This window comes from Sturnira hondurensis, unplaced genomic scaffold, assembly GCF_014824575.4.
Source record: "Sturnira hondurensis isolate 20B ecotype Veracruz unplaced genomic scaffold, ASM1482457v3 Scaffold0018877, whole genome shotgun sequence".
Taxonomy (NCBI): Eukaryota; Metazoa; Chordata; class Mammalia; order Chiroptera; family Phyllostomidae; genus Sturnira; species Sturnira hondurensis.
In genome coordinates this window covers 1638544-1665499 of record NW_028091508.1, presented here as the reverse complement: position 1 = coordinate 1665499, position 26956 = coordinate 1638544, and the positions used below count along the sequence as shown (strand labels likewise).

The 26956-nt window shown below is 36.9% G+C and overlaps 1 protein-coding gene and 1 pseudogene across 1 annotated transcript in view; one reads left to right on the top strand and one right to left on the bottom strand.

Moving 5' to 3' along the window:
- DLD (dihydrolipoamide dehydrogenase) overlaps nucleotides 1-24959 on the bottom strand; it is a 34391-nt gene extending 9432 nt beyond the window's left edge. Inside the window, exons 1-8 of the mRNA XM_037070641.1 lie at nucleotides 24827-24959; nucleotides 23304-23382; nucleotides 14536-14615; nucleotides 14001-14069; nucleotides 13354-13423; nucleotides 11903-12003; nucleotides 11454-11597; nucleotides 10372-10473 (exon numbers count right to left, since the gene is read on the bottom strand). Coding sequence (XP_036926536.1) covers nucleotides 10372-10473; nucleotides 11454-11597; nucleotides 11903-12003; nucleotides 13354-13423; nucleotides 14001-14069; nucleotides 14536-14615; nucleotides 23304-23382; nucleotides 24827-24865 — 684 coding nt within the window. The 5' untranslated portion in view covers nucleotides 24866-24959. The remainder of the gene's footprint in view (nucleotides 1-10371; nucleotides 10474-11453; nucleotides 11598-11902; nucleotides 12004-13353; nucleotides 13424-14000; nucleotides 14070-14535; nucleotides 14616-23303; nucleotides 23383-24826) is intronic.
- Nucleotides 24960-26596: 1637 nt separating this feature from the next.
- LOC119004004 (uncharacterized) lies at nucleotides 26597-26720 on the top strand (annotated as a pseudogene).
- Nucleotides 26721-26956: the final 236 nt, after the last annotated feature.

Below are 26956 nucleotides of genomic sequence, written 5' to 3'. Positions count from 1 at the left end.
AAAAAAATGAAACTTGGCCACCAACTTACACCATACACAAAAATAAACTCAAGATGGATAAGGCTTAAATATAAGTCATTATACCATAAAAGAGGAGAAGACAGGCAGGAAAATCTCAGATATTCCACACAGCAATATATTTTCACCAATATGACCCCTAGAGTAAGGGACATAAAGGAAAGAATAAACAAATGGATTTCATTAAAATAAAAAGCCTCTGCATGGCTAAAGAAGACATTAGCAAAATGAAAAAGGAACCAACTGTATGGGAAAATGTATTTGCCAATGATATCTCAGACAAGGGTTTGATCTCCAAAATATATAAAGAACACATATGACTCCACACCAGGAAGACAAACAATCCAATTAAAAAATGGCACAGGACTTGAACAGACACTTCTCCAATGAGGATATACAGAGGGCCCAGAGACATATGAGAAAGATGCTCAGCATCACTAGCCATCGGAGAGATGCAAATTAAAACCACAATGAGCTATCACTTCACAATGGTCAGAATGGCTATCAAATAAACAACATACATACATACAAACAACATACATACATACATTCAATAAACAACAAGTGCTGGAGAGGTTGTGGAGAGAAGGGAACCCTAGTACATTGCTGGTGGGAATGCAGACTGGTGCATCCACTATAGAAAACAGTATGGAATTTCCTCAAAAAAACTAAAAATGCAACTGCCTTTTGACCCAACAATTCCACTGCTGGGAGTATACCCTAAGAATTCTGAAACACTAATTCAAAAGAATCTATGCACCCCAATGTTCACAGCAGCACAATTTACAATAGCCAAGTGATGGGAACAGCCTAGGTGCCCACCAGTAAATGAATGGATCAACAAACTGTGGTACATTTACACAATAGAATACTACGAAGCAGAAGAAGGAGCTCATACCCTTTGTGATAGCATGGATGGAACTAGAAGCATTATACTAAGTGAAATAAGCAAGGCAGTGAAAAGACAAATACCATATGAACTCACATATAAGTGGAATCTAATTAACAAAACAAATAAGCAAATGAAATATGACCAGAGACATTGAAATTAAGAACAAGCTCACAGTAACCAGAGAGGAGGGGGGAGGAAAATAACAGAGGAAAAAAGGGAAAGGGTCATAAATAAACAAATATAAAGGACCCACAGACAAAACCAAAGGAGGGTAGGATTGAGCGTGGGAGGTGTGGGTTAGTGGGGTTGGGGAAAGTGGTGGTGGGAAAACAGGGACAATTGTATTTGAACATTAAAAATGATTAAAAAGGAAATATTAAAGGAATTTTCATTTTAAAGATAAAAATGTATTCTTAAAAAAAGAAACAATGAAGATACAGGGCAACTAGAAAATAAAAGATAAAATAGTTTTGATAACTTCTCACACATCATTAATTATTCTGAATTAAATGTACTCAACTCAACAATCAAAAGGCATAGAATAATAGTGTTGGTGCTGTAATGGTGGGGCAGCCTTCCAAAAGGCAAAGTAGTGAATGGATTAAAAAGCAGACTCAGGTATACACTGCTTTGCTCTCAGCTGCAAAGACAAACATAGGCTCAAAGTAAAGAAGCAGATTTAACTCCAAGCAAATGGCATCCAGCGAAAAGTGGGTGTAGCTGTACTTGAGACTTTACATTCTTCTCAACTGAACATGGAGCAGTGGGGCACAAAAATGATCTCAATAAATTTAAGACTAAAATCATACTAAGCATATATTTCAACCACAACATTATTAAACTAGAAATTAACTGTAAGAAGAAAGCTGAGAAAACCACAATATGTGGATATTAAACAACATGCCACTGAAGGACTAGGTCAAAGAAGAAATAAAGATATGGAGACAAATGAAATTCACAACACACCAAAGCTTGGAGGACACAGTAAAAGCAGCACTAAGGGAGAAGCAAACAACATGACAGGCCTACCTCAAGAAACAAGAAAAATCTCAAACCACCTATCATTTCACCTTAAAAAACTAAAAAAGGAACAATGAATAAAACCCANATTATTAAACTAGAAGTTAACTGTAAGAAGAAAGCTGAGAAAACCACAATATGTGGATATTAAACAACATGCCACTGAAGGACTAGGTCAAAGAAGAAATAAAGATATGGAGACAAATGAAATTCACAACACACCAAAGCTTGGAGGACACAGTAAAAGCAGCACTAAGGGAGAAGCAAACAGCATGACAGGCCTACCTCAAGAAACAAGAAAAATCTCAAACCACCTATCATTTCACCTTAAAGAACTAAAAAAGGAACAATGAATAAAACCCAAGGTCAGTAGAAGGAAGAAAATAATTAAAATTAGAGTGGAAGTAAGTTAATAGGGAATAAAAAAAGACAATAGAAAAAAAATTAATGAAACAAAGAGCTGGCTCTCTGAATAAATAAAATTGACAAACTTCTGGCTAGCTCCACTAAGGAAAGAGAAGAAAAGACTCAAAATTAGAAATTATAATGAACACAACAGAAATATAAAGGATTATATAAGATTACTATTAAAAGCTACACACCACAAAATTCAACAACCTAGAAAAAATGAGTAAGTTCTAGAAATACATAACCTTTTTAGACTGAGCCATGAACAAGTGGAAATTTAAACCAATCACTAGTAAGGAAATTGAAATAACCAAAAACCTACCCAAAAACAAAAGTCCAAAACCAGATAGCTTCACTGGTGAATTCTACCAAACATTCAAAGCTTTTTTTTTAATATACTTTTTTAAAAAAATTTTATTTATTTATTTTTAGAGGGGAAGGGAAGGAGAGAAGGAGAGAAATATCAGTGTATGGTTGCCTCTTGTGACTCCCCTGCTGGTAACTGGCCGGCAACCCAGGCATGTGCCCTGACTGGGAATCGAACCGCAATCGTGTGGTTCACAGGCCCGCGCTCAATCCACTGAGCTACACCAGCCAGGGCCAAACATTCAAAGCTTTAATACCTTCCTATACTTGCCAAACTTTTCAAAAAAATTGATAAAGAAATACTTCCTCACTTTAGGAAGCTAACATTCCCATGATATCAAAACCAGAAAAGCACAACCACAACAAAAAATCAATATATCTCTTGATGAACAGAGATGCAAAAATCTTAAACCAAATACTAGCAAATCAAATATAATACACTAAAAAAGATGCAAAGATGAACCAACATACCTAAGTCAATGTGATATACATTAACAAAATAAAAGATAAAAATCATATATCAATAGATGAAGAAAAGCTTTAATAAAATTCAGCATCTACTTATGATTAAAACACTGAATAAAATGTGCACAGAAGGAAAATACCTCAACATAATAAAGCCATATATGACAAACCCTCAGCTTATATACTCACTGGTGAAATCTGAAAGCTTTCCTTTAACACCAAGAACAAAACAAGAAAACCCACTCTCACCATTAGTTTTTAATAGAGTACTGGAAGTCAAGAAATAAAAGGTATCCAAATAGGGAATGAAGAAGTAAAACTGTCACCATTTGCAAATGACATGATTACATATATAGAAAACCCCCAAAACACCACCAATATACTATTAGAAACAATAAACAAATAAGTGGCAAGATACAAAATCAATATACAAAAATCTGTCACACTCCCATATACTAACAATGAAATATCAGAAAAAGAAATGAAGAATCCCATTTACAATTGCAACAAAAAGGATAAATTACCTTGGAATAAACTTACAAAGGAAATGAAGGACTTGGAACTGAAAACTACAAAACATTTTTGAAAGAAAATGAAGACTCAAAGAAATAGAAAGATACTTCATGTTCACAGATTATAAGAAATACTGTTATTAAGAAGGCTGTATTACCTAATGCAATATGCAGATTTAATACAACCCCCATCAAAATCCCAATGACATCTTTCACAGAAATAGAACAAAAGTCATCAAATTTGTATGGAACCATGAAAGAGTCCAAACAGCCAAGGCAATCCTGAGAAAAAAGGACAAAGCCAGAGGTATCAACTCCCTGACTTCACAGTATGCTACCAAACTACAATGATCAAAACACTATGGAATGGCAAAAAAAAAAGCACACACACAGATCAAGAAAACAGAAATAGACCCACACATACATGGGCAACTGATTTTCAGGGGGACGAAGGGATAAAAAGGGCGAAGGAGGCCAAACACGTGATGACAAGAGGAGAAAGATTACAGGTGGTGAGCATACAGTGGAGTACATAGGTGTTGCGTTATAAAGTTGAACACTGGAAATTTATATATTATCAACAACCGATGTCACCCCCATAAATAAATTTAAAAAGAAAAAAGAACACAAAAAAGAAGCCACAAATTAGGAAAAATTATTTGCAAAAAATCTATGTGATAAAGGATTTATATTCAGATTACAAAAGTCTCAAAACTCATTAACAAAATTAAAAAAAAACAACGAAAAAACAGTCAAAATATTTACATAGGCACTTTAGCAAAGAACATATAAAGATGACAAGTAAGTACATAAAAAGATGCTGAACATTACCAGTCACTAGAAAATATGGACATATCTTCGGTGAACATGCTTCCCAAATTTATGAATGACACAAAGCAAGAAAAAGCAGGTTAAGTATAAGAATGACAGAGTCAAGAAAATAGATCGAAATAATGGGCACAAGTGAAGTAAATTAAATTGAAGACAAATTATAAGTTCAAAGTCCTTTATCTAGGTTTTAAAAAAATCAGAATTCCTTAAGCAAAGGATGTAAGGTTTTCATCTGACTACAAGCTATGTGCCTTAAAATAAACAAACAAATAAATAAATACGCTGATCTTAAAGGATTACATTAGAAAAGGTATATTATATATACCAAAAGATGTTCTAAAATCCACATTATGCTTAGTTTTAAACACCGTTTACAAGTGATCCAGACGGACCAGACTGGATCAAAAGGCTGATGACAAAACAATGGATCTGGCATCTACAGGACCTAGTAAGAAGTATAAACAAAAGCAGTGGCGATTCCAATATGGATAACTCAGTCCCTGCCTTCAAGGAGTTTATGGTTTTGTGGGAAAGACATAAACAAATAATGCTATATAGCGTTATTAGATGATAAAAAGATATAGACACTTTCTATTTTTGACTCAAAAAATGAAAGACTTGGGCTTTTCTAAAACAAAGAAATCTTCGCCAAAAAAGGTATCTTCTAAACTGACTATTGAAAGTTATTACATTAACAAATACCTTTTGAATAGTAACAAAAAAAGCTAGTATGTGTATGTCAGCCACTATGCTAGGTGCTAAAGACACAGTAAATGAAACAACCATAATCTCTGTCCCCATGAAGTTTATGATTTCATGAAAGAGAGACAAGTGAACAAGTAATATCAGGAAAGTGAGATAATACTGTAACAAGAAGTACAAGGTGTGATGGAACACTCAGCAAGAGTACCTAAGGGCATCTAGAATAGTCAGGGAAGGGCTCATTAGAGCACAGAGACTACAGGGAAGAAATATTCCAAATGAAAGGAAAGCCCACAGATAACAGAAAGTACAGCTTACTCAGAAATCAACATTTCAATTTACCTAAAACCTAGTTTGTGAGGGAGAAGGGCTAGCAAAGAGGCTGGAGATTTGAGCCAGCGCCACATCATGCTGACCTTTATAACTGACACTGAAGAGCTTAGATCTGCCCTAACAGCTATAGTGAGTCACTGAAGGGTTTTTGCAGGAAAGAGATGTGATTACTTTTGTTGTAGAAAGATCACTCCAAACACTCTGGGGAATTAGAAGAAGATAGAAAAGAAGATAGATTAGAAAAAGATGAAAGAAGCCAGAAAGACCGAGGACAAGACATGCTGCTGCCCTGAACACGGAGCTAAGGAGGTACATGAAAACAGGATATATTCATGAAATCTCTATCACATTAGGAGCCGGTAACTGGCTCAATACAGAGCATGAAGGCATGGGAGAATGCACGTAATTCCCAAATTTCTTGCTCAGACCTCTAGATGGATGGCAGTACCACTCATTCCCTAAGATGGGAAATGTTATGAAAGGACAGTTTTGGGTTTTCTTTTTAATATATTTTATTGATTACACTATTGCAGTTGGCCCATTTTCCCCTTTATTCCCCTCTGCCCTGCACCATCCTCCCACCCACATTTCCCCCCTTAGTTCATGTCCATGGGTCATATATGTAAGTTCTTTGGCTTCTCCATTTCCTAAACTATTTTTAACCTCCCATGTCTATTTTGTACCTACCATTTATGCTTTATTATCTTTGCCTTTACCCCATTCTCTCCCCACCCCCTCCCTACTGATAACCCTCCCTGTGATCTCCATTTCTGTGAATCTGTTACTGTTACAGTTGTTTGCTTAGTTTTTGTTCTCTTTAGGTTCAGTTGTTGATAGTTGTGAGTTTGTTGTCATTTTACTGTTCATAGCTTTTGATCTTCTTCTTTTTCTTAGACCAGTCCCTTTAACATTTCATATAATAAGGGCTTGGTGGTGATGAACTCCTTTTACTTGACCTCATCTGGGAAGCATTTTATCTGCCTTTCCATCCTAAAGGATAGTTTTGCTGGAGAGTAATTTTAGATGTAGGTCTTTGCCCTTCATGACTTTAAATACTTCTTTCCAGCCCCTTCTTGCCTGCAAGGTCTCTTTTGAGAAATCAGCTGAGAGTCTTATGGGAACTCCTTTGTAGGTAACTTCTTGCTGCTTTTAAGATTCTCTCATCTTTCATCTTGGGAAATGTAATTATGATGTGCCTTGGTGTGTGCTTCCTAGGGTCCATCTTTTTTTGGACTCTCTGAGCTTCCTGGAAGTCTATTTCCTTTGCCAGATTGGGGAAGTTCCCCTTCATATTTTTTTGAGTAACTTTTCCATTTCTTGCTCTTCCTCTTCTCTTTCTGGCACCCCTATGATTCAGATGTTGGAACATTTCAAGTTGTCCCAGAGGTTCCTAAGCTTCGCCTCATTTTTTTGAATCCTTGTTTCTTTATTCTGCTCTGGTTGACTGTTTATTTCTTCCTTCTGCTACAAATTGTTGATTTGAGTCCTAGTTTTCTTCCCTTCATTGTTGGTTCCCTGTACATTTCTTTTCATTTCACTTTGCATAGCCTTAATGTTTTTCTCCATTTTGTGACCATACTGAACCCCTTCTGTGAGCATCCTGATAACCAATGTTTCAAACTCTGCATCTGATAGGTTGCCTATCTCTTTATCGCTGTTATATTTTTGGAGCTTTGATTTGTTCTTTCATTTAGGCCATATTTTTTTGTCTTGGTGTGCCTATTACATTCTAAGGGGCAGAGCTTTAGGTACTGGCCAGGACAGGGCAAGTCACTGCACTGTGGTGCTGTATGGGGGGAGGGGTCAGAAAGGGAACAATGCCACTTGCTCAACTCTCAGCTGGTTTTCAGTCACTTCCCTTGCTACTCACGAGGAAACAGGGCTCTTCTGGTACTGATTCCAAGGTGGGTGGTTTTGTGTATATTCTAGTACCCTGTGGGTCTCTTCAATGAACTCTCCTATGAGGCTGGGAGTTTCTCCTGCTGCCATTACCCCCACAGCATTAGCATTTTACAGTCAGGTGCCTTGAGGTTTTATTTACCCACACTGGAACCTTGGGTTGCACAGTGTCTCACTCCCCAGTTGTTCCGCCTGGTTTATCTGCACGCAAATGTGGGACCACCTGGTCCACCAGCCACCACCTTGCCTGCCTGCCCATTTCTAAGCTGCCACCTTGCTGCATCCTCTCCACCCCTACTACCCATCTGAATGTTTCTTCTTTCTTTAAGTCCTTGGTTGTCAGACTTCCATACAGTTTGATTTTCTGGCAGTCTAGTTATTTTTTTAAATTTGTTGTTGTCCTTCTTGTGGTTATGTGAGGAGGCAAAATGTATCTACCTATGCCTCCATCTTCCCAAAAGTCCCAGAATAGGCTTGGTTTTGTTTGTTTTGGGATGGAGGTCAGAGGAGGGAGAGGCAAAAGTTAAGTTATATGTTTACAGAAATGAGGACCAAGGAGACCTACAAAAAACAGAGATGCTGGTAAGCATTCAGATATAAAATTTAGAGGCAAAGAGGAAGAACTAGGCTGCAAATATTTGTAAGTCCTTAGGTAAATGAGATAGGAGTGAAGAAAATACTCTGTAGAAAGACAAGAAAAAGGGCCTAGGATAGAATCCTGAGACACAATCTAGGGTAGTGCTAACAATTCAAGGGAAGGCCAAGAAAGGGAAACATACACAGAAAATACGGAAGTCAACCCAAAGAGAGAGAGAAAATCAACAGAATATGTAATCAGAGAAGAATTTCAAAACCAAGAAAATCAGTAGTGCTGACTGCTACCAAATAAAGCAGTGAAGAAAATAGTCCACTGGACTAAGTAAGAGGTCCATTTATGTCCTGTTCAAATGCAATTTGATGGCGCAAGAAGTCCCTGACTAAGGAGTGAGTGGGAGTTGGTGCAATACATCTGGTCTACCCTTTCAAAGAAGTCTGGTTGTGAAAAGGTGAGAGGGAATTTAATAACTGAAGGAGGATGTGGGGATCAACAGAAGGCTTATTTATGTGTATACAGCCTGTGTCTCTGAGTGCAAATGCATCTGAGCATGTATGAATGGCACGTGGATGCCCAGAGATGCTTGCTTAAATGTAAATTAGAAGGGCCCTGGCCCTGGTTTGAGTGTTCTCCTGTACACCAAAAACGTTACAGGTTCAATCCCTGGGTGGGGACAGTATGGGAGGCAACCAATCAATGTTTCTCTTACAATGATGTTTCTCTTTCTCTGTTTCAAAAAATTGAATAAATATTTCCTCAAGTGAGGGTTTAAAAAAACATAAATGAGAAGTAAGCAAAAGTAGGGGAGAGTTTCAAGAATTAAAAAAAATGCAAAAATAAAAATCACAAAGCTGAGATCCTGAGGAGGCAGGAGACAATTCAATAAGCAGAGGTGAAGGGCTCCATCTTAGGGAAAATAGCATTTCCACAGTTACAGAAGAGAAGATCAAGGGAATGGGCACAACAACAGGAAAAAAAACATTTTCAAATCTGGGGCATCAAACTGAGGGAGTTTTTATTTTATGGTTTCTCTTTTATGTGACAGTTAGCAGACAAGGTCATCTGCAGGCAGGGGAAGACAGTGTGTGCTGACAGAGGTTAAGAGGCAAATAGGAAATGAAACAGTCACTACGGACACCAGGAGAGTGTACCAACGAGGGTAATAAGGGACTGTCAGGAGGTTGAGATTCCTGTTGAGATATATGACCAAGAATTTCTATAGGCCTTAATCTGCAGGGTGTGTGTTTTTCTCCAGGTGTAGTCAACAGCCTGGATATAGCATGAAGAAGGCAGGACCAAGAGTTCTGTCAAGCAGGTATGAACAGCAAGGCAAGGCACTTAAAGAACCCATGTAAGGCCCTGGCTGGTATAGCTCAGTGGATTGAGCTCGGGCCTATGAACCACACGATCGAGGTTCGATTCCCAGTCAGGGCACATGCCTGGGTTGCAGGGCAGTTCCCAGCAGGGGACTCACGAGAGGCAACCATACATTGACACTTCTCTCCTTCCCTTCCCCTCTAAAGATAAAGAAATAAAATCTTTAAAAAAAAAAAAAAGAACCCCCGTAAGACAATGGTTAAAGGGAGGGACCATGGAATCTAAACTAAACTGGAAAGCAGTCAAGACAGGAAAGGAAAGATAGCAAAAACGAAGAGGGATCTATGGACTAGAAAACCTGATAAAGTTTAGAAGCCTGTTTACTAGGAATAACTGAGTAAAAGAGGAAAGGAAGTTACGGTTAGAGAATAAAATGTCTAAATTTGTCTTTTTAGAATTACAGCAATTCTTGGTGATTGTAAGGCAAAACAGTCCTGGGAAAGGATAACTGAAATTGAGGGAAGAGGTCACTGGAAATACAGCCAAGTTGCCAAATAGACAAGAAGGAAGAACAAGGCAGAGAGAATGTATGAAATGGCATGATTCAGAGAACTGCAAATAGTTTGACATTTCTAATATGTAAGTTAGAAGGAATGAGATGAGGATGGAGAGGAACAGCAAAGCCAGATCATGGAAGTCATAGTCTTTATCTGAAATGCCATTTGCTCAGAATGAGAGCTGCCTTCTGAAAGGATATAGGGCTGTCAAAATTTTTTAAAAATTACTGAAGACAGGAAAGGTGGAAGATAGAGGGAAATAAATTGCAGAATGAAAGACAATGTTATATTACCTGATGATTACATAATTAAGTTGTCCTGAAAACTCTCTACTACTAGAAGTGTTTAAGAAAAACCCAATGCTGCTCTGCATGCGATATTATACAGTCAAATGGAGGATCGTTATGTCACTTCCAACCCCATGGACTTAATAGAGACAGAAAAGATACCACTTACCAATTCTACACCTATTACTCCTGCACCAATGACAACCATCTTTTCTGGAACTTTTTTTAAAGATAAAGCACCTGTAGATGACACTATTGTGTCTTCATCAATCTATTAAACGAAAAGGATAGAATCAAAATTATTTTTAAAAACCCACTGATTTATAGATTAGTATCTCATTTAGTACAATCACTAAAAATACTAAGTCATTTATTTTATTTTGAGGTATCTGACTTCTCTCCATATACTCAATTAAAAATTAAAATACCTAAAATTTTATCTTTCAGCATATCAAAACAAAATGGTCAATTTAAACTTCATATTAAATTGAAATATATCTTAATGTAAAGTATTGTATTTCTGGTCAAAATCATTAAAGAATAAAAACAGGCAACTTCCCAAAGTTGAATGATTGTCAACATACAGTATTTTAGTAAGAAAGCTCTCAAAGTTCATAAATCACATGAATTAAATAGTTTATAATATGTACTGGGTTGGTCAAAAAGCTCATTACTTTTCCCCCGTAAAATAAAAGACACATTCTTCATTTTCACCAATAACTGTATTGATGTGGATACTGTGAGTCTGTCAGCCATCTCCCACTACAGGCACCTAGTGGGTAGAGTCAGGGTGCTGCTAAACCTCTGCCAACACAGAGGCTGCCCCACAGCAAAGCGTTACCTGGCCCAAATGTCAATAGCACCAAGAATCTTCACAAACCACTTTTGACATGTTTGATCAGTCACAGCACCTTGCCCACATACTGCACAAATCTTTGTGTTTTTTTGCACATCAGTTGCATTTTAACTTTCTGGAAATAATAAAGCATAATACACCCAAAATGTTGCTTTTTTCTTCCATCTTCAATATTAAAATGGCTGCACAAAAATTCACCAATTTTGATAAGTGTTTTTAAAAACACACATTAGTATGACAGCTGTCACAATACAATCTAACAACGTTGTTTCAAATGAAGTAGAAGACAACTAAGCACTACTAGAGCCATCATCCGGAAAAAAACATTAAAGGACTTTTTGGCCAGCCCAATACTTCTGAAGGAAAGTTTTGACAATTGTAAGAAGCATAAATACCGTGATTCCAGGAAAAGGAGTAACTTCTGAACCTGTAGCTATAAGAATGTTCTTTGTATCAATAACTTGAGTGCTGCCATCAGCTTTTGTAGCAGTGACCTGGTTTTTGCCAGTTATCTTTCCATATCCATTTACATGAACAACCTTTACGAAATATAGAAATTCACAAGTTTAAAATAAATTTCCTGACACACATGGTTAACAGCAAAAAATTACTCTATTAAATAATTTATCCAATACAAAGTGCTTCCTTACTTTGTAATACTATACGTGGAGCAGCAAGACATTTGTTACGTATATCAGGGAAATCTACTTCAGGTTAGCATACTTAAATTAAGTAACTATTCCCCAGCAGCCAAGTTCTAATGGCATCACTCTATATTAGCATAATGCAATGTTTAAATGTGTATATGAAATAAAGCAAAAATCTGAACATTAAACACACTGACCTTATTCTGTTTGAATAAGTGGGCAATTCCACCTGTTAAAGCTTTTACTGCACTACTCTTCTGCTCCATCATCTTCTCTAAATTCAAGCGAACTTCAGACACTGTAATTTGTCAAATAAATCTTTAGTGCTTAGCTAAATTCTTAAAGCAATGTATGACATTTTTCACTAATTTCAAAAATTTCAGCCTAATGCTTAGAGAATTGTATAAAAGGCACTATTAACATTTTTAAATTTAATAACTGTTATAATCATCCTAGCTGGTAAAAGGCCAACAGCATCATATCACAGTAACATAACTTATTTATCACTATTTAAAAATCCACCTTTGGGAAAAATGCAGTCCAAAATAAAACATGATATCCCACTGTGACAACACATTCTCCAAACACCTTATGATGATCATAAGTGTAGAAGGGATTTAAACAGATATGGCAAAGTAAATCATCACCTGAAATTTTAAATAAAAAGAAAACGCTAAATTTCGTGAAATAAAAACTAGTAAAAATACAGAGAAAACTTCAAATACAGAAGCTTAACAGTTTAATCATTCATTTAACTCAGAAGAGAACTCTGAAGCAACAATATAAGATAAACTCAACTCACAGAACTTTAGAAGGCTATCTTACAAATCAGCTCATGCAATCAAAAACATCTTAAGAGGTAAGAAGGCAAAGATCCTGAGCGATTCGGTATACCTAAGGTCACAGAGCTAGAACATGAACCTCTGTCTACAATGCAAGTCTCTTGACTAACACTATCTCTTGTTTTAGTGGGTAAGGAAAACAGGCTTTCATTCCACTCTTCATTTAGTTTAATACAGTATTTGCTTTAGTGTATACACATCACCTCTGTGCCCAAAGGACTGCCTACATTATAGCTCATTCTTTCAGAAACCTACTTCTACAAAGAAATAAATGAAGAAAAAAACAGCCTTCCAATGTGTGTTAAAGCCGTTTCTAGAACAGACTACTTTTCTGGATGTATTTGTCAACAACAATCATTAGAGAGAAAGAATGAAATAACAGCCCAAAAAGAATGTCAGAAGACAAGACAAACCAAATTAAAATGTTATGAAATATCCTTTTCCACTATACTACATTCCTCCCTCTCTCCTCTGTTCTTTCCACTGCTAACAACTTAGGTAGACCTTCCTTCCTTCACCTGGCCATAGCACTTAAAAACCCAGGAGCCAACCTGGTGATTTATAGATTTAAGGAAAATAAAAACTGACTACACATACACAGACTTCATGCAAAAGCTGACAAATGAACAGAAGACATCATGGATTAAGCCTTCTTTCTTAAATAAATCTCTCTATATTTTTAAGATCTTCTTCCTATTCTTCCCTCACTAAATATCTATTACACATGTATCAGACATACATCTTTAGCCAGAAAAGTCAAGTCAAGTATGGCTGGTAATATTGCTAAATATGGAAAGTATACTTACTTTCAATTCCCCTAGATGCAAAATCTTTCCCATGGGCCATGTGGTAATAATGAGAGTTATTTAATAAAGCCTAAAGGAAATAAGACAAGATTATCAAATTTTCAAATGCAGACTATATGCAATCCACACTTAGAAAATGACAGCCTGTACATAGAATAATAGTACATATGACCACACCAACACAATTTCTGTAATTAATCTAAGACAAACAATAAGGACATTAAAATGTTTAACAAATAAGAAAAAGTAAACAAAACATCTTTATTTTCTTTAGAAGCAAAGGTATTAAGTTCACATTTCTGGGTGGCAGATGCAAAAAGCAGTCATGTTTACTAAATACATAAAGTTCCTAAAAGAAGTTACTATTCTCTATTTCAATGGTAAAGGAAAGGGCGGGGGGAATGTAACATCAGAGGCTGGCTGAATGGAAATGCTAGGTATTCTCAGACAAGGAAGCTCTTTCAGGAATGTATGGCTGACTGGTGACAACCCTCTAAGTTTTATAAAGGGAAGCCATGTTTTTTAATCATCCAGGGGTCGTTTATTTTTTAATAACTGTTATTAGTATAATATTCTAGTCTCAATATATCCTTCTAGTTGATGGCCAATGAAAGAAACCTGTGCATTGTACAAAAATGTATGCTCACCTTGGAAGGAATACAACCAACATTCAAGCACGTTCCACCAAGTGTTTCATTTTTCTCGACGCAGACTGTCTACAACCAAAGAAAACATTATTTAACTGCATATAAGCTGCCATGCTTCAGTTCACTGAGATTCCAATAATGCCTTCCTCCCTCTATAAAACAAGCTACTCAAGCTGTGTTTGTTAGAATAAAATATAGTCCTTTATAATTTATCATTCAAATAACAAACTGAAGCTAACCCACCAAAAGTGACTTACTCTAAGAGATATTTTTGTTTGTTTAACATTAGCAAATACATGCTTTCAGCTCTGTTTAAAAGCCAAAATGAAAAGCAATGGGGGAAGGGGAAAAAATGGACTTCTCTTTCCATTTCATGAAAATACTAATGAACCCCCTCTTCATTAGTCTCAGGATTAAATAGAATGTATAGAATTAAGAAATTATTTATATTATCTCTCTGCCAAGTATTTTGTGAATACGATCAACTCTCCCCAAATGAAAACGAATAAAAACCCAGTTTTAGTCTAACTCTTACCTTGAAGCCTAACTGGGCAGCTTTAATAGCAGCGACATACCCGCCAGGACCAGAACCCACCACCGTCACATCAGCATCAACTACAACAAAAGCAAATTGATATAAAACAGTAAATTGCTCAATACTGACCAAAAACAGTGCATTGCAAAAAAAAAAAAAAAAAAGCTACTATTTTATTCCTAGGTACTTAGTTTCCCTGATGTAACTGAAAATGGCACAAATTTTTGTATTTCATTTTCCATTTGTTCATTGTGGGATATGGAAATACTACTGAATTTTGTGTCTACTGACCTTGCTAAATTCCATATGGTTTTATTTAATGATAATAGACAGGAATCTACATAAAGGAAAGAACCTGAGCTTTCAAACCTGACATACCTAGCTTTCAATCTCAGCTCTGACACTTACTAGTTGTATAACCAAGTCACTTAGTTTTTCTGTAATACAGAAATAATAACATTGCCTTAAATGACTGATATTAGGGTAATAAGGTAATAACTTAGTAAGGTCAATAAACTTAAAGACTGATTATCCCTTTCAGGTTCTTAACTTCTAAGATATTGGGGGAAGGAGAATGAGCTTCCCTATAACACATGCAAATATGTTTTAAACATTATTTGAATACCGATAAATTTTATAGAGTTTAAGATGTTCTGGCTAACCAGAACATTCAATTAACTGTTCTGGATATTTATCATATAAACAAAAAAAATCAAGAATTAACTCTGAGCAGCACCTTTAAAAATATAATAATTACAATAAAAATGTACATAATAATTCCAATTATTCCCATTCTCCTCAATCCAACTTTCATAACTTAGGAGAGTGCCCCCTTCTCATTCCCCTCTACTGTCCTTAAAACCCAATTAATTTCAGTAGCATGGAGAAGTTTTTAACACTTTATAATACACTTTCACATATGTTCTGATGTTTAATTCTCAGACCTTCCTACAAGAAAGGTAAGAATGGGATATATCTAACATTTCACAGATAAGAAACACAGGTTCAAAGAAGTCAATTACTTGTCCAAGGTCATGCGGCAAGCAATTAGCAGAGACAAAATTAAGCTTTTTTCCTCTACTTCCAGTGATTTTTCCATTAGTCAATATAGTCTTTTTCCTTTCCTCAATTTATACTACCATAAAACTAAAATCCCCAAAAGCAATAATCAAGCTTTATTAGCTATCTGACCTTAGGTGAGTAATTAAACCAGCTTCACCTTCAGTTTCCTCATCTGCAAAATAAAGACCACAAAATATCTACCTCACAGGGTTGTAATACAGAATAAAAAAGTATATGTAAACAACCTAGTATAGTACCTGGAAGACACATAAGCATTCCCTACATGGTAGCTATATTCTGACATAAAAATAATGGCAATTTACATTTCTTATCATCCCATCCCCCACAAAACATACAACCCCGAGGGGATGGGAGTGCTATTATTATTCAAAAAAAACCCTTTGCTGACCTTGAACAGAAATAGAACTGTGCAGGGAAAATAAGTTACCAAACCCAATTATCCACAAAAAACTATGAATCTTTCTACTGAATAAATGAAAAGCAGTGATTCTCCTTTGTTATATCAATGACAATTACAATTACTCAATACAAGAACAAAATATAGCTAGTCCAATCCATTTAAAAAAAGTAGTTTCAATTTTTATTGATCCATTTGTGCCTTTTAACCACACTACCTGGTTCATTAATTCATGTTCAGAATAAAATGTATTTCTAATTTCAAAATTTTTTTTACCTTTTTATATTGGGGTGACATTGGTTAATATAATTATACAGTTTTCAGGTATACAATTCTACAACACCTGTATTTTGTATCATGTGTTCACCAGCCCAAGTCAAGTCTCCTTCCACCACCATTTATTCCCTCTATACCTTCTTGTGAAACCTCCCTTTACCCGCCTTTCCCACGGATAATCACTTCACTGTCATCTGTGTCTTTGGTGGGTTTTTTTGCTTCACCTTTTTCACCCGCCCCCTGCAACCACCAGCCCCCATGAACCTTCATCCCTGACAGTGGTCAGTCTGTTCTCTGAGTCTGTTCCAATTTCATTTAGTTTGTTCATTAGATTCCACATATGAGTAAAATTGCTTATGTGGAATCTGCTATTTGTCCTTCTTTGACAGTCTTATTTCACTTAGCATAATGTTCTCCAGGTTCATCCATGCAGTCTTATCCTTACCATACAAAGGATAAGAGTACCCCCTTTTTATGGCTGAGTAGTATTCCAACATGTTAATGTACCACAGCTTTTTTTATCCACTCATTTACTGGTGGATATTTGGGTTGCTTCCAAATCTTGACTATTGTAAATAACACTTCAATGAATATAGGCATGCAAATATTCTTTCAAATTAGTGTTGCAAGTTTCCTTGGATATCTTCCTAGAAGTGGTATCACTGGGTTATAAAGCAGTTCCGTTTCTAATTTGAGGTAACTCCATACTGCTTTCCACAGTGGCTTGCTGTTTGTTGATTTACTGATGATAGCCATTCTGACCAGTGTGAAGTGATACCGCATTGTTTTAATTTGTATTTATCTGATGGTTAGTGACATGGAGTACATGGAGAATCTTTTCACATGTCCACTGGCCGTCTGTATGTCTTCTTTGGAGAAGTGTCTATTTAGGTCCTTTGCTCGGATTGTTTGGGGGGGTTGGTGTTGAGTTTCATAAGTTCTTTGTACATTTTGGATGTTAACTCTTTATCAGATATTATCATTGGCGAATGAATATGTTCTCCCATTCAATGTATTGTCTTCATTTTGTTGAAGGTTTCATTTGCTGTGCAAAAACTTCTTAGTCTGATATAGTCCCACTCACTTTTTTTCTTTTGTTTCCCTTGCCCAAGGAGATATGTCAGAAAAAATATGGCTACAAGCAATGTGCAAGATAGTACTGCCCTGTTTTCTTCCAAGATTTTTATAGGTTCCTGTCTAACATTTAAGTCTTTAATCCATTTGAGTTTTCTTGCATTATGATGTAAGAAAGTGGTTTGGTTTCATTTTTTTGCATGTATCTATCTGTCCCATTTTCCCAATTCCATTTATTGAATAGACTATCTTTACTCCATTTTATGTTTTTGCCTCCTTTGTAAAATATTAATTGATCATAAAGGCATGAGTTTATTTCTGGCTTTCTACATTGTTCCATTGATCTATACCTGTTTTGGGGCCTGTACCATGCTGTTTTGATTGATATGGCCTTGTACTATAGTTTGGTATCACGTAGCATGATTCCTTCAACTTTGTTTTTCTTTCTCAAGATTGCTGTGGCTATTCTGGTTCCACACAAATTTTTGGAATATTTGTTCCAGTTCTGTGAAATACACCATTGGTATCTTGATAGAAACTGTGTTTAACCCACGAACAGCTTTGGATAGTGTGGACATTTTAATGATGTTAATTCTTACTATCCATAAACATGGTATAACCTTCTACTTATTTGTATCTTCTTCAGTGTCTTATAATTCCAAGTACAGGTCTTTTATGTGCTTGGTTAAATTTTTCCTAGGTATTTTATTCTTTTCGAAGCAATTGTGAATGAGACTGTCTTCCCGGTTTCCCTAGTAGTTTGTTATTGGTGTATAAAAAAGCAACTGATTTCTGAATATTTTATATCCTACTACTTTCATATCCTACTGAATTTATTTATCACTTCTAGTAGTTTTTTGGTGGAATCTTTGGGGTTCTCTATACAGAGTATCATGTCATCTGTAAATAATGACGTTTTTACTTCTTCCTTGCCATATTTTCAAATCTTCAACCAAATGATGACCTAAACAATATCCCTTAATTTGGGTTCAAATTTTTAATTTCATAATAATGTAAGTAAAAGCTATAAAAATAGGTTTCTTTGCTGTATTTTAACTGCTTTTCTAATTATAATATATAGGTTTATATACAACTTAAACACACAAAGCTAAAAAAAAAACATTGAGTTTTATTTCCCAATGTACTATGTGATCTTAGGGTTTTCCTTTTTGATTTTTCATTTATTGACTTTAAAGAAAAAAAGAGGAAAGTGGGGAGGGAGGGATGTAGGAGGGAGGCGGAAAGGGGGGAGAGAGACAGAAACACATCTATTTGTTGTTCTACCTATTAACAAATTAATTGGTTGCTTCTTGTATGTACCCTGACCAGAGACTGAACCACCAAGGTGGCATATCAGGACAACACTCTAACCTACTGGGCTACCTGGCCAGGGTAGAATTTTCGCTACAAAAAATACCAAAAACTCAAAATAGTTCACCTGTCACTAAAGACGTACCATTTCATCAGAATACTGCTAGAATACTTGGAGACACAAAAATGAACAGCAAGCAGAAAAGTCTTTAAAGATTCGCAAGCTGAGAATATAGGAGGGTAGGATCCAGTGACAAACTTCAAGAATAAGACAGTATTTAGGCAAAGTATACCGATTTCTGAAATTTACTTTGAAACACACCAAAAAATAAGATGGACTGATGGATAAATCGGTGGGCACATACATGTAACAATGTAAGTGGGGTAAAATTTCTACTTTTCTAATGTTTGCAATTTTTCATAACAAAATTTTAAGAAAAACAAACCAGCTAGCTCTCAGCTTTACCAAAGGTACATACAAATGGAAATTTCCAATACATGATTCTGACTTATCTTGTCAAGAAATACTTCTCAGCTTGGTTCTAATATATAGCTTTAAAAATAAGGATATAGCAAAGTAGTGAAGTGAAATACATTAAGGAATACTTGATGGAAAATTTTACAAAATTAGCACCAGACTTTACAGGAAAAAGAAAAACTGAAAAGGATATACAAATTGATAGACGGAGGAAAAGACAATTAAGTCAGCAAAAATGGCAAAGACAGCTAGATAGCAACCTGCATTTCAGGTGGCAGTGAAATACCAGAAGAAAGCTATTAGACTGATACTTCGAAAAATAGTAAAATGAGAGGTGACTGACTTTAGAAATGTGGCAATTAATGCCATAAAATATACTGAAAGAGAAAAAGCAGGAAAAAGTGCCCTACAATTATTATACAAATGTTACTTACAGCACTTTGAGAAAAATAGATACTACATTATTAAGGCTACACTGAAATAAAGGTGTCAGGTTACAAATAAATTGCAATCATCAACAAATTATAAGAGGTATATTAAGAAGTCAGTCTGCAGTATCTGCCATGTTGGGTAATTTACTGTGTCAGGCAGTGAGCTAAATGCTTCACGCTGTCATATTTAAGCCTCATTATATCTCTATTACATAGTTATTACCTCCATTTAACAGGGAGAAAACAATTGAGAGTAACTAACTTGCATAAGGTTGCACAACTAGTAAGTGATCCAGCCAGGTTTCAAACTAGGTTCTTTAGATTCTAAAGCCCACACCATATGTTCTCATGCCTTCCCAAACACTCAGATAACCCCTTATTTTCCTGGACAGCCAGGAACTCAAACTAAAATGACAAGCACCTCCTTCATTTTCAGAATGAAATCAATAAATATTTATAAATGCCTACTCTATGTAGAAAACATCACTACCTTCAATAACGTTTCATTATAGTTAGGGAAAACAGGCACATATCAAAATGTATATAAATCAAAATTCTTTTTAAAAAGAAAACAGGAATATGAACAGATATCATAAGGCAGTAATCATTAATTACCAGATTCATTAAATGAGTAAAGCTACTCATAAAGCTACTTTGTTAAATTTACTTGTTTCATTGCAGAGGAAGGGTTGCTGTCTTTAAGTTATCAACGTCCTCAATCTTCAGTTTATTTTAGTCACCTTCTTCCATATACTTGTCACCCCCCTAAACTGCTCTGCCTCTGAAATCTTGAATTCTAATACTTGATTTTCTGATCATAACCCTATAACCTCCTAGTCCATAAGGAAGGAGAAATAGAGTAAAAAAAAAAAAGGATTTGAAGTAATACAACCTGAGTTCAAAGATGAGGTCTACCACCTCTTAATTTCTTGGGCAAATTATTTAATCTCTCTGGGCTTTGATGTAATATAGGGATTAATAATAAGAGTTAATACCTACATCTCAGGGTTGTGAGGTCAGAGATAATGCATGTAAAGACCCTGGGAGGATGCCAGGTGCTTATTAGGCACTCAATAAATATTTCTTCCCTGCTGAGAAGGTTCCCACCTTAGTCTGGGAACCTCCAGTCTTATTCCCACCCTCCGTAACACCCTACACACTGCTATACCAGTGTTAGCCCCTGCTAAAACCCAATTTAGACCTTATTCTCCTACTTTTCATTGGTTTCCCTGTCTCTTGTTGTATAAAATCCAAGTTAGTAAATACAGCATCAAAGTCTCTTCAGTAACTATTTCTCCAGTCTCATCTCCCACCACATTCTGCTTATCTACTAATACCATGCAGTTTAAGCTTCAACAATAGTGAATTACTGTTAGTTTATGCCCACAGAATTGCACTGGTCTACCTATGTACATTCTTCCCATCTACTTAGAGATAAATCCTGGCGGCATGCATTTCATATTACCAGCACTACTCTAAGCTCTTGGGCTACCTATAAATAAAACAGCCCTGGTTCTTACAGTATAATGAGAAAAGAAAGGAAATTACAATAAACACTCCAATCTGCAACCAGAATGATCTTTAAAAATAAATCTAATCATATTATACCCCTGCTTAAAACACTTCAGTGACTTTCCAACTACCCTTAAAATAAAGAGTTAGGGTCTTTCCTAACTTAGAGAAGTCAATTCAAAGTCTTCAACAGATTCCGGCCACAGTGGTTCTTTTCATGTGCTATGCTGCTTCTCACTCAAAATATTCCAACATGTTGTACCTTCTTCCTTGAACACCTCCCTCCCACACCCTATTACTCCCTTTTCAAATACCAAAATCATTTCCTTCGGAAAGAATTCTGTGAACATTCCCAATCTACAGGTAGATTTCATAGCTCCCTATGCTTAGCCTGTGGAGTCCTTATTATAATTACAATTAATTATTTGTTGGATATTTGTCTTCCACAAATGGACTATGAATTCTATAAAAGCTGCATCTTGTCTTGTTCATTGCTGTATCCTAGAAACTAGTCCAAACAACTAGCACAGAGTAGATAGTCTGATTTGTTGAAATAACAAATAAATATGTAATGAGTACCTACTGTGCCATTTTAAGTACTAAAAAAGAGTCACAATCCCGGTCATTAAATAAATACCTCAGATTAATATAAATACATAAGCAAAAACATTTGCTACTTCATCCAATCGGACTTTACACACTGTATCTACACAGGTACTAAGGAATTTATAATTTACTCAATGTCGAGGGATCACTAACCTGTCTGATTCATGAGGGCTCAGCTACCTTCGTTCCATTAAAATCTAAGCTCCTGCTGCAAACTGCTCGGTAGATAGAAGGCACTAAACAATCTTTGTTGAATAATTCCAAGACTGTAGAATCAGCCATGAAGTTTTTAACTGCATGCTTTGGAAGTGAGTATCTAACATTTCTATTGTTGTGTAAGTGCAGAATAATATTCCCACTTAAAAAAGACAAAGGGTGTATCACAATCATATCTCAATAAAACTGAAAAGAAAAAAGGGGCAAAGGGTACAATGGTCCAACTTATTTCCTTACCATCAAATTAGTATCTTTTTAAGGATTTCCTGACCTGTTAAAAGTTAGTATAAATCACTCACTGTTGGTTACTGGTGACAGAATCATCCCCCCACTTTTTCTTCTACATATAAAATCTACAGAATGATGACAGTTTGACAACAGTTAAGGACACAGGATAAAATTATTTCACAGAATATAGGGAGACCGATGGTCACAGTTCCCCCCAGATAATAGTTGGTACAATGAAGTAAGACATGACAAGTAACTTTACTTGTAACCACACTAGTGATTCTAGTAAATGCCAAAGGAGATAATTTCAGATAATCAATATCGTTGGTCCTTGGAGGCCAACATACCTTACTACAACCCCACTAACTTTCTGTTTTTAAATACTTTAAAAAATAAAACACATATCCTTTATGTAAACTTCAAAGGCATAAAAATGTTTTAAGTAAGAAAATACCCATAATCCACAGCTCCTTTTCAGGCATATCCTTCTAGTCTTTCAAATGTGATTTGGTAAGCCCATCAAGACTTTCATTCAGGATTTGAAAAACACCATCTCACCATTCTAAACAGTGTTAAACAACCAACACAAACTGACCAACAAACAGGCAGAATGAACTTTTAAATGTTAATATATAAAATCACCCTCCTGGTCAAAACCCTTCAGTGACTTCCCATCACACTTGGAGTAAAATCCAAACTCCTTGGCCTGGCTTACAAAATCCTCCATCATCTGATCTTTGATTTTACATTCTACAGGTCTCTGCTTAGCTATATGAGCCTTCTTCAATTCCTTAACCCTCACAATGGAATTCTCACCTCAGACCCTTCTTACTAACGCTCCCCATTGCCTGAAATAATTTCTCACTCCCTCTCTTCACTGAGGCACTTGTCAGACATATATACTCAGAAAAGCCCTGCCACTTTACCTAAAATAATCGATTTTCCTTCCAATTACTTGCTTTAATTTTCCACCACAACCCAAAATATTTATGTGGTACTTATCTATTATATGTCTTTTATGGAACCAGACTAAAAGTTCCGTAAGAACAGGACTTTGCCTTATTCATCACCTAGAACTCATGAGGTCCTCAATAAACATTTAAGTGAATAAATTCATGAACAATTTTGAGGGGAAGCTGTTTTACTAAGTACTTACTTGGCTGATCTGCATAAGTTCTTAGAGGCACTGCAGAAACTCCCTGGATGCCATGAGATATTCGACCGAAATGGCTTCTCTGGAAGAAAAACAGAAAATGTCCCTATTATGTAAACAAAGAAACTACTGAAGGTCCTATGTGATTTGGGGCAAATGTATCAAGCACTAATTATCGATGCATTTTCAGTTGCCACCCAGAGGATACATATCAATTTCTCCTCTCTGATAACACCAATTATTTAAACTTTTCAACCTCAGGTTACCACACTATCTTTTTCTTATAAATATTCAAACATCTCATGTTTACCCTAATAAAAATGTTATGTGATGGTGCTAACTTTTATTAAATTTTCAGAAAGCATGGCTAATTGTCAGTGCCAGGGATCATTTTAATGTCAAAAATAAAGTTCTTAAAGTTTTAACCTAAGCATCTGAATAATCTACATTATGACAATCCTTTTACTTCTAATTATTGTTTCCTAAATAAAATCTACCATATAAAATCTATGAAGATGTTCCTGAATTATCAACAAGGAACAGAAAATTAGACAGTAATTTAAGAAAACGTACTAAGTAATATATTCATATTCAGGAGCTAATGCAGCTTTACAAACTGCATAATATCCACACAAACTCTGAATATGGATGGCTATTTTCTAGAATAGTGAGGTACACAGAAACAAAGCAAATACACCGACCACATGAGGAAAACGGAGGCAGTGACAAAACCTACAGTGATCTAGTAATGTTCTCTATTCCAACGCAATTCTTGCACCCGTGGTCAGGAAGGTAGACCAAAAAGGCGCAGACTAAATGTGAGTCCTGAGTTTTAGTATGAGCTCTGGCTGTCACTAAATGTATGGCTTCCATCCAGCACACCACATCAACTTTCAGGAACGCAGGATACTCATCTTCGAAAACAAGAGTTTTGCGCTTTATTGTCTTTAGGGTCTCCAGCAACATAGTACTCAACCATGATCCCACACCTAAACAATTTGGCTGTATTTGGTACGCGGATGAAAAGAGAAATGAAGATTAGCTTAAAGCGGCAAAGAGCGAAGAGGCTTTGAGGAATTCCTAGGGTTACCTGTTGGGGCTGACTGGGTTTGGGTCTTCCAAGCAGTGGCCCCAAGGTCACCCGCCCACAGCATAAAGTTAGGCAGGGACCGAAATTAGGAACGGGTAGGTTTGAAGAGCCAGGCCAGACCCGACGAGAGTAATTTCTTCATCCTGCAAGGCTGCACAGGCCTCCGTGCGACCGCACGCCCCACGGCCCTGGCCTGGGAGTGGAGTGGAGTGTGTGTGAGACTGCTGACCGCCCTGAAACCGGCGGGCCCTCTGCAGAGCCTGAGTCCGAGCCTCGACGCCGCGGCCTGGGCAGAGCCGGTTCACGAGCGGGGCCGCGAGTGGCCCCACTCAGGCCGGCGGCCTCTCCCACTCCCACCAATTAGGCGGCGTCCCGGACCCTGTCAGCGGGTCTCTGTGCCTCTGGCTCAGCACTGACCCCACCTACTCGCTCTCACCTTTGCCAAGGAACAACACACACGACTCCAGCTCTGCATTTTGCCGCTGGTCTTCCCTCTCCGCCAAACCTTTCACCTCCGCCAAGCCTCCACCGCCTCGCCAAGGTCTCCCCGCCCTGCGCATGCACGAGCGCAGCTCGCGTCACGGGTCCGAAGCCACGCGATTGGCCACGGCAGGCCGGACCCAGCAGGAAAGTGGTTCCTAAGAGGCTCGGCGTCGTACACTGTCGTAAAGAGCATAGTGCTTTTTGACAGCTGGGGATTGAGGGACGATTTGGGAGCGGGGCGATAGTGGTAAAAAAGTGTCACGAATTTCAGTGTGATCCACTTGGAAGACGAAATAAACGAGAATATCCTTCGTTTAATGCACGCTACAAAAAGTAAAGCTTGACAAGGTCTTAATTGTGTTAGGCTGAGGAATTTCAGCACTTTCCTCATTACAATACGAAAACTCGCAATACGAATATGTTTAAACAATACCCCGGAGGTCTCACGAGGGAAAGATGACTGCAGCTTTGAGGTCAAAGCCTTTTGTCATAATTACTGCTTTATAGCCCCCCTCCCGTCCCCATATCAAATGTCGTGTAAGGGATGGGGCCACGGACTGGCACCACCAGCATCTTGCTATAAGTAAGCCAACTGGCAATATGTAGAAAACACACTGTCTTATACCTTCTCAGGTGGACAATACACCTCCCTGGTAGTGTAGATAAGAATGGGTGGGGTGGTAGATGAGATTTTAGGTTTTCATAAGAAAAACACTACTCAAGATTAAGCAAAGAGATTTAAGCAAAGAGATTAAGCAGAGAAATCTGATTCTTTCTTTGCATTGACTACACTATTTTGCCGTGTTTAATGCACACTTTTTGCCCAAATTTTTGAGGAAAAATAAGGCTGCATATTATACATTATAGTGATTACATACCATGGGTGTAATACTGTGTGGAAAACACTGGTGCACATTATACAATGCAAAATACGTTGTATATAGTGTGTGTTAAGGTGGCCAGTGACGTAGTCTGTGAAAGAATTCACAAAGAAAAGAAAGTGCGAGAATAAAGTTTTTATTCCCCAAGGAAGGAGAGGGGCATGGTGTGGAGAGATACCCTAGCATTGGGGGTGGGGGCTTTGACATTTTATTAGATTATGATTAGATTAAAAAAGGGTGGGGGGAGTTCCTGTTGTGTGGTCCCTGGACTGTTGAGGCATTGTAATACAAGGCTGCAGTTTGTTCCAATGTTATAGTTCGCCTACAGATTATAGGGAGTGAGTGGTTAGTTCTGTTCTTGCTTTCCAGTAATTTCCAGTCCTCAGAACAGGCTCAGAAGAGTAAAATGGCAGTCATGTTTAACAAGGTCATAAGCCTGCTAGGCAAATGGTGCCACAATAGCAAATGGGGCTGGCTTTGTCCTTTCAATGTAGAGAAAAAGTAATTCTACATTTCTGGAAAGGATACTTATTGGCCAGGCACTGTGCTGGCTGGGCTCTGTGAATTTAAACACTACTTCAAAATTACACTTTACCTCAGTTTTAGGGAAGAAGACATGAATGGTATTTAATGTTTGTTATAGAGACTGCTACTTGTCTCTATATTTATTCTCCCTGTTCTTTCCTCTGAACATAGCATATTGGCCATCATAACCATTTTCATGGCTTTAGCACCTGCTTATGTATACTAATAACTCCTAGTTCCTTATCTCTGGGTTCTACTTCTCTCATGAGTCCAGCTGGGTTGTCCTGCTGGCACCTCAGTTTCAATGATATTTAAAACAGGCTTCTCGGCCTTTTGGCTAAGATCAAGTGTAGTATCTGTTCTTATCAGTTTAAAATATAAATGATACCCCCCAAAAGGCAATCATACATAGTAAAACTTTATAGCCATTCTCAACTCCTCCCTTTATCCCAATATCTAAGTAGTTACTGTTTTATTTGACAAGTAGAAGGAGACTCACAGACAAGCATTCAAGTGCAATGAGTTTGTTTGAGAGGCAATCCAAGGAAGCATCAGTTGGGGATGGAAAAAGCATGAAAAAATATTTCAGATGCATTAACGAGTAGATTCCCACCATGGGCATTTAGGACTCAGGGAGACTGATGGCCTCTGGGAAAGCACAGAGAGTGCTTCAGAGT